The 8,134-nt window shown below is 41.9% G+C and overlaps 1 protein-coding gene across 2 annotated transcripts in view; it reads left to right on the top strand.

The window, feature by feature from the left end:
- The first annotated feature begins 319 nt into the window (after positions 1 to 319).
- The window catches only part of ANXA5 (annexin A5), a 31,031-nt gene continuing 23,216 nt past the window's right edge, over positions 320 to 8,134 (top strand). Inside the window, exons 1-2 of one of the 2 annotated variants that reach the window (XM_059923524.1) lie at positions 320 to 442; positions 640 to 687. In XM_059923524.1, the coding sequence (XP_059779507.1) occupies positions 679 to 687 (9 nt within the window). In that variant the 5' untranslated portion in view covers positions 320 to 442; positions 640 to 678. Of the gene's footprint in view, positions 455 to 639; positions 688 to 8,134 lie in introns of both variants that reach the window. The other variant, XM_059923525.1, reaches the window with a different exon arrangement.

Here is an 8,134-nt window from a genome sequence, read left to right as displayed (position 1 = left end):
TAGACCGTGGTCAAAGACGCGCTGTCCTTGCCCGCAGAGACTGTCTGGTCTTCACGCTCCTGCACCGTTAAGGCCGAGCACCGGGTGAGGTCCGCGTTCCTGCGGCCACGGAGGGGAGGGAGGCCCCAGCGATCCCAAACACGGAGTCCTGGACAGCTCCCCACGCCCTCCCGCTGCGCGAAGGCCAGGCTGTCCCCGGGGCCCTCGGGGAGCCGCACCCAGCCCAGGCTGCGAGGACTCAGACCGGCCGGACTCCACGCAGGCGCACTGAAGCCCGGGCAGGGGCGTGTCGGCGGCGCGCAGGGATGGGCCGGCGGGGGCGGGGGCGGGGGCGGGGCGGGGCCGTTGCCGTTTCCGTTGCCTGGAACCCGCAGAAAGCAGCTGTCTGGAGCGTTCTCCGCCCGCGTCTCTGCCTGCTCTCTGCGCCGCCGCTCTCCCGGAGGTACGGGTCTGGGTGAGTGAGCGCTCGCCTAGCCCGCCGAGGGCAGCGGGGGCGCCGGGGTGGCGCGGACGCTCGGCGGAGGGCTGTCCCGGGAGCTGCGGAGAGGGCGGGTCTGCGGCGGCGCCCGGGGGGCTGTCTGGGCGCCGCGGCGGAGAAGTCCGACTCGCTGAACCCGCCGTCTCTCTCTTCTCTTGCAGTCCTGCATCAATCACCTTCTCCTGACCTGGGCAGTCGCCATGGCACAGGTAAGGCCGTGCGCCCCCGCGCAGCACTCGGATTTACCAACTTTCTAAACTGTTCAGGAGTTCTAGAATTTGTTGGAAAGCCAGAAGAGTTTAGGAGTAAACTGAATCTGCCTTCGGGAATTTCTTACACCTTTCTGTTTCCCCTTTGCTCCCCTTCCTAGGGAGCGCCCACCCGAACCTGCTCCCACCCGGCGCTGCAGCGCAGCTGGCGCAGACGCCGGTGACGTGGCCGGATTTGGGGGGCGCTCCCTCTTCGTGAGTGAATGTGTAAAAGGGAGCCGTGAGTGAATGTGTAAAAGGGAGCCGTGAGTGAATGTGTAAAAGGGAGCCGTGAGTGAATGTGTAAAAGGGAGCCTTCCTAAAATTCCAGAGAGTGGCTGAAATTAGAACCAGAGCAAGTACAGCTCCTTGTGGTCATGTGACGCGAACGCATTTCTTTTTTTCTTTTCTTGGCTTTATTTATTTATTTCGCCAAGTTTCCTGTATTTGAATACTATGGGTGGGCGTTGGCTTTTTCCAGTAGAGTTGTAGTGGAGCTTTTTCCAGTCGCTCAACCCAATTTAACTAAAAGGAACTGTTCGTCGTTGGCACTGATTTTTTTTTTCTCCCCCCAAGCAAAAAGTTTAAACCGAAGAGCTGCTTTTCCTAAGTAGCGAACTCGCGGAACGAGTTCTGAATTGAATCTGCCTTGGGACTGTTTCAGAATTTGATTACCTAATAACGGCTTTCTTTGCTGTTCTTAACGTTTATCAAAAATGTGGGGAGGAGAAAATCGTTTAATCTATATAGCACTCTTTAAAAATTGACCGTGTTGTACAATCTTTTGTGAAGAAAATATCGGTGCTTACGACAGCTCCACCCCGAAACTAATTTTACAAGATCTCATCGATCTAACTGGCTTGTCAGAGTCCAGAAACTTTTTTTAAACAAGTGTTTCAACTGCTCAAACAATGCCCTCTTTCATGTATAGTTCACTTTTTAAAAAAAATCAGATTGACTTATCAAAATTGAATAAGGTTTCATGATCCTTTCCAAGAGAAGATGGGAGGATTAAGAGGAGTTGGTAATTTTATTAAATTTATACAGTACTTCCATTCTTACTTCCTCTTTTGCACTTAAGTATTAATAGCAATAAACCAAGTCTCATATTACTTCAAGTGGAAACTTTGGTTTAGATTCTTCACCATATAAAGGATACTTTTATATGGAATTAACTTTGCTGAGCATTATTTTTCCTATCTTGATATGCTGGTGTGGTGATGTAAATGATGATTTCGTAAGCATTAAAGAATAATTCTCTGTATCCTAGCTCTTTTGGCTGTTTCTCTTGTCTCTTTTGTAAATTTACCCAGTGATTTCTGAAGCTTTTCAGTCAGTTCCTTTAATTATGTAGACTCTACCCAAGATAGCATAAATGAACACATTTTCCCAAATGTGGACATTGATAATTTCAAAGAATAAAAATGGTGTAAAAACCCTTATATATACAAAACCTGGGAGAATGGTGGCTTGTATTATAGAATTTTGTACATGACCTCTATTACAGTATAACCAGGACTGTTTTCTATCCAAGTCACAGTTTTTAGTTATCATAAAAATTACAAGTAATATTAAGAAAGATACAGTATTGAATTTTACACTAGCTTTGTTATTAGTTATCCTTGGAAACCATGGAAGTAAAACATTTTGTTAAAGTATTTAATATTAAGGTGAAGTTTTGTTGGCTTTATACTCACATTTGATGGTGTGCAGAATGCCCACATTATGGAATTGCACTTTTACTGTCTAAAATTTCCTTTGGACCCCAGTGTAATTGTAGAAAAGCAGAAGTACTTCAGTGTTGGGTTTCAAACAGTTTCCATGGTAGTACCTTTTGTTGACGTGCAGTATGGGCTTCCACTCTCTGGCCATCTGTAGAGTAATGGCATCATGGCTGAGTCTTAGAGGTGCACATTCTGGCAATTTAAAATATGTTGTTAAATATTAATGTCTCTTATTTAATGAAAAGTGAAAATGTAGCCTCCCACAGCAGTGATTCTTCATGTTTATGAGCTACATCTTCCATACCAGTGGTTTTCTCTTCTTACTTAACATTGGGACCACCCTGCAGATAACAGTCTGCAGATATCCAGGAATCAATTATCGCATATGTAGATCACGGGCACGACTGTCTTATTACGAATTTGACAAGAAAGCATTGATTGATCTTTGACAGATACATTGGAGTTTCTTTTTTTATGTAAACAAATATTATTAGGGATATTTTACACTCATGAATATTTATATTAATATATTTGTAAGTAAATTATAAATTATATTATAATGAATGTACTTCATGTCAATGCTGCTTTTTTTTTTTTTTTAATTTTTTAAATTTATTTTTTGGCTGCGTTGGGTCTTCGTTGCTATGCACCGTGCTTTCTCTAGTTGTGGCGGTGCGTGGGCTCTAGGCACGTGGGCTTCAGTAGTTGTGGCACGTGGGCTCAGTAGTTGTGGCTCACGGGCTCTAGAGCACAGGCTCAGTAGTTGTGGCGCACGGACTTAGTTGCTCTGCGGCATGTGGGATCTTCCCGGACCAGGGATCGAACCCGTGTCCCTTGCATTGGCAGGCAGATTCTTAACCTGCCTGGCAATACTGGGCAAATATTGGGAACAACATAAAAAGTGACTTATCATGTTAGGTAAATACATTCAGAGCTGGAGGCATTTGTGGGGTACCACTACTTGAGCTCTGCCCTTCTCCTTCTGGTCCTAATCCTCATCCATTAGTATTGAAATATGTGGGATTCAACCAGTTAACTGTTGTTATTTGGAGAGAAATAGTCTAACCTGAGGCTTCCCAGTTTTTCTCAAAGAGAGCACACTGGTTAACTGTATCTTCTCCATGACATACGAGAATATAAATGACAAATGTACCTGCATGTAAACAGTTCCTGGACAGTATTTACTTTTTTATAGGTTTGAAACTATTCATTTGAATGGTTTTGTATTTATCTGGTTTGAAACCACAGCATCCATGTTATTTTAGCATAAAAGGCTAAATGAGTACTAAATTATTATGATTATTGGATCAGTAATAAAATCTACTATGTTAAATTTGGGTACAAGCTAGTTGAAGATATTTACTAAGGAATAGCCAAAGAGCTGTTAAAATTGCCTGAGTTACCTATATATAGTAAATATTTTTGAATCCCTTCATCTTTTTTCTCTCAACAATCAACTTCTGATTATGTAAGTGTGAATTTTTCATTAGGTTTTAGGGTCATTTCTTTAATCTGACTTACAGTATTTGGGATTTGGATTTCTTAAATAGGCTCCTGACCTATTTCTCTCCTATGGCTTTACTTGCTTACACAGGTTTTTGTTTTTTTTTTTTAATCTCAGTATTTAGCTAGAGCCAAATTATTTCATAGATATTCTAATTTGTTTAAGTATTTGAAAGTACATCGTGTAGTTCTGTGTTCTTTGGAAAAATCAAGAGTTGGCTATATTTCATAGACAAATGATCCATTTAATACATTTTAATTCAATTTAAGGCTTTTATGTCTTTAATTTTCTTTAGGATAATGAAACTTTAAAAAAATTACATTTTGGGCGGTCTGAACTCAGTTTAATTTATAGTGTTGTTTACAAAGAGTCAATATATTCAGAGCATCAGGAATGTCATGAAGCAAAAGCAGGGTACATAATTTTTGACCAGAAACTTCATGAACATCATAGTTATCAGCCTGATACATATTTAAGCTGTACAAAATTTGAATAGAAATTTTTTTGGTTGGCTTGAAATCATCGCACTATGATAATTCACAAGGGCCCTGTGCTGAGCAAGCAGGACCAATGTAAATAAGGAAATTTGAGGGGAGGTTCGTTCCAGAGGAGTTGACTGGATGTTGAGTGCCTCTTTTCATGCCATTCACTTTACGGCCGCATCTCTCTGTAGTGATTCCCTTGGGGGTTCTTAGATCAGGTCACCTGTTTACCCGTGGCCTATGCTGCTTTGGGTTAGTCTTTCTCCGTTCCTGATTCCTTGACTATGGTCTTCATTTTGGATGCTGAGAAAGAACTACATCACAAGCTGCTTGGCTGCTTTGCAAGCCACTGAGCGATTCAGTGGTGTTCAGTAAACCTTAATTCTCTTGTCTTGAGCTAGTGCCCCTTGGACACAGGTGGCAAGTTAGTCTGAGGTCCACTTCTGAAATAAATTCTATTCATATAACCTGTATGCTAGTCTAAAACTTCACAAATGTATCAGTTGATTTTGTTTGTTTGTTTGTTTACCAAATTAGTGCTCCTAAGACCTTTTCTTTGTGTTTTATGGACCCATCTTTCAGTTTATTGGTTTGTATAATATTTACATCTGTAAGCCATTGATTAATTGAAAGGAATACATATTCCAGTTGGTGTCATTTTCTTTGGACTCCAGTTCCTAACTGTTCTCTTTACTTTGCCATTCATGCATACATTCATGAACGTTTGAAGCTTTTGAGTTCCTACTGCGTGTCAGGTATTATTAGACATGGGAAATAAAAAGGGAAATGGAGCTAAGATTTATTGATACGACAGGTGCATTGCCAAGTCCTTTTTATGCATTATTTAGTGGTCGTAATACAGTTTCGGAAATAAATATTACTATTTCAGTTTCACAGAAGAGGAAATTGAGGTAACTTAGCCGACGTTAGTCATATGGGACAAAGGAGGAAAGGCATGATACGTAGAGGCAACAGGAGCAAAACTACATGCCTGGGGCTGTAAAGGAGTTTGGCAGGGCCAGCAGCTGCAGGCAGTCTGGTCTTGCTGGCGTGAAGCTGCAGTCAGTTGGGGAGATGGAGCCCTGCCTTGGAAAGGGGTGCCGGAAAGGCAGACGGGAGCCGGAGCTAAAGAATATGTGCCATTTTGTAGGTAATGGAGAGCTACCAGAGAGTCATTAGTTGGGGTATGCCATGGTCAGATTTGTATTTAACAAAGATAGCCCCGGGGCCAATGTGATATTGTGCTTCTGGGGGCTGCAGAGGCGGGATGGTGGTGTGGGAGTTGAGGAGGGGAGAGGGAAGCGGGACATTGGAAGACTACTTGGGCATCTCTTGCTGTAATCCCAGTGAATCTTAAGGGCTTAAACTAGGCAGTAGCTGGGACTTTAGATAGGAGGGGACTGTAGGAGTGAGTGGGCAAATTGGATGCATGAGTGAGTGGGAGTTGGTGAAGGGCCAGGTTAAGGTAAATGTGAGCGGCTTCCTTGATGGAGTGGTTGATTGTGTTTTTCTCTGAGAAAGGAATGCAGGTTGGAGGTGGGAGAAAAGCAGAGTTGGTGGATTTGTTGAATTTGAGTTCTTTATAAAACATTTAGGTGGAGCTATCTAGTACACAGCAGGGTGTATGTGATCTTTAAATCTATTTTCATCTCTATAGGTCATCCATTTGATTATGTATTATTTATCTCTTCCTACAACTAAAGATTTGAAGCTAACTTATTTCTTCCCTTTTTCTAGGACCAGCCAAGTTCGTTAGATTTCTGTCTCTTGTTTAGATGCAAAAGGAAGTAAAGTTGTGAATCCATGCACACTCTTCTCTAATATGAGAAATCTGTAAACTTGATTGTTTTCTGAAGCATCGATGTGAATGAATTGGTTAGTGAAATAGCTTTTCACGTGCTATGTGCAAAATGGCCAATTCAACAACTAGGTAAAATAGCCCCTTCTTCGGAGGTTAATACATTTGCCCACTTTACTGACTCAAAGGTATCACCATTATTCATGGACAGTTAAACTTTCCACTTTATTAGTATTTGCCAAGGGAAGGCATTCTTATACTAGCAGGGAGGTAGCCATAGGAGCATTAAAGAAACACAACAAAAATCTAAATTATGTTGACAAAACCTTTATTAAGTTACTAAAAACTTTTCTACCACTGTGCACATAATGTAAACTATTTTATAGTGATGCTTTGTTTCCTTACACCTGACTTTGAGAGGTCAAAGGTAGTTGGATGATTAGACAAAATAGAAAGAAGCAAAAATAAGAAGGAGCATGAAAGGGAAAGGAAGTTATGTGAAACTTAGCAAAAGTTATAGACCAGTTCGAAGTTGAGGCTTTGAACTATAATTTTCACCTCTTTTGATGGGATTGAGCAACAGTGAAGATTAGGACTTGAGACCTTATTTCTGACCCCTCATGGTATGTGTTTGTGCCCCTCAGTCCTCTTGGAGGTTCTAGTTTTTTCTGATATTTAATTTACTTTGCATCTCAAATCATAATCATGTTGCCCTGGCTTTTTCCTCTTTTCTTGCTCATCTCATTTCTTTCTTAGTACAGTGATTTTCAATTTTTTTTTCTTTGCTGACCAGTGGGACCCATTATCAAAGGAAATATTAATGGGCCTGTTCTGTACTGTGTCCGTCAGATAAGACCTGAACTGCTGTGACTGGAGAGGGAAGGCAGAACTCTGCCCTTGGCCTCCCCACCCCACCCTTTCTTGGGGGAGTGGGGGAAAGGCTTTTTGCGAAACCTGAGCCTCAGAAGAACCGTGGGTAAAAACCATTGTACAGTTGCTCAGCTGCAGTGTTTTGCTTAATGATTTCTGGCTCTTAGTTAGTACTATGTGGAATGTTGGGTAGCTGTTTAGGTGTTGATTTCATTGAACTGGATGACAAATTTAAAGAGGGTTTAATTCTCCTCTTAAAATGTCCCAGACCAGGTGAATGTTTTCTCATCTCTAAATTTGAAGTGTTATTTCTGTATTATTTTCCTGTGCATTTAAATTCTGTGTCTACAAAAGCAACTCTTCACTTGTGTTTTGGTTTAATTTTATTCGTTTTATTTTGGCATAACTAGTCTTTGAAGGTAAATAACTTTTTCATTTAGAGCAAGCAAGTGAAAAAAGCCAACAAAATTATAGAGCTAAAAGAATGGATAATTTTGAAGCTGAGAGTTAACAGACCGAATTATATGTTTTGGCCACGTACTGTCTGAGCATATATAATAATTCCCTTGGTGCGGCACTGGTGGCAGAGGATTGAGGTAGATGGGGATGAACTGAGGGTGCGTGAGGGGAACAGTAGCTGCTTACGGTTGGAATTCATCTGGGGAAGGTGTACATGTTGAACTTGAGGCCGGTGGCAAAGATGGGAAGCAGGGGAAGCCCTCTGTGAGCCATGCAGAGTCCCATTTGCCCAGTAGATGGTTTTGTGTGGGTGGGGATGGAGCTTGGACAGGATGTCCAAACAAGGGTTCTCTCTGTGTGAGTCATGTCCTGTGATTCACATCTGGTCCCTTACTACCGCTCTGTGGCTTTGCTAGCTTTCATGATGACTGTTCAAATGGAAATGTAGCAAGAGTGTTTCCCAATCTTTAGAAAGCTCTCAAAAATACAACCAGCAGTTATGTCTTCTTCACAGTAGCTGAGACTCAAGGATACGTCTCTTCTTTCCATTGTTCACCTCGTTTCCTTCAGG

Source organism: Balaenoptera ricei, chromosome 5 (genome assembly GCF_028023285.1).
Source record: "Balaenoptera ricei isolate mBalRic1 chromosome 5, mBalRic1.hap2, whole genome shotgun sequence".
Classification (NCBI taxonomy): domain Eukaryota; kingdom Metazoa; phylum Chordata; class Mammalia; order Artiodactyla; family Balaenopteridae; genus Balaenoptera; species Balaenoptera ricei.
Note: the sequence above shows the minus strand (reverse complement) of the source record. Positions and strands in the feature narration are given on the sequence as shown.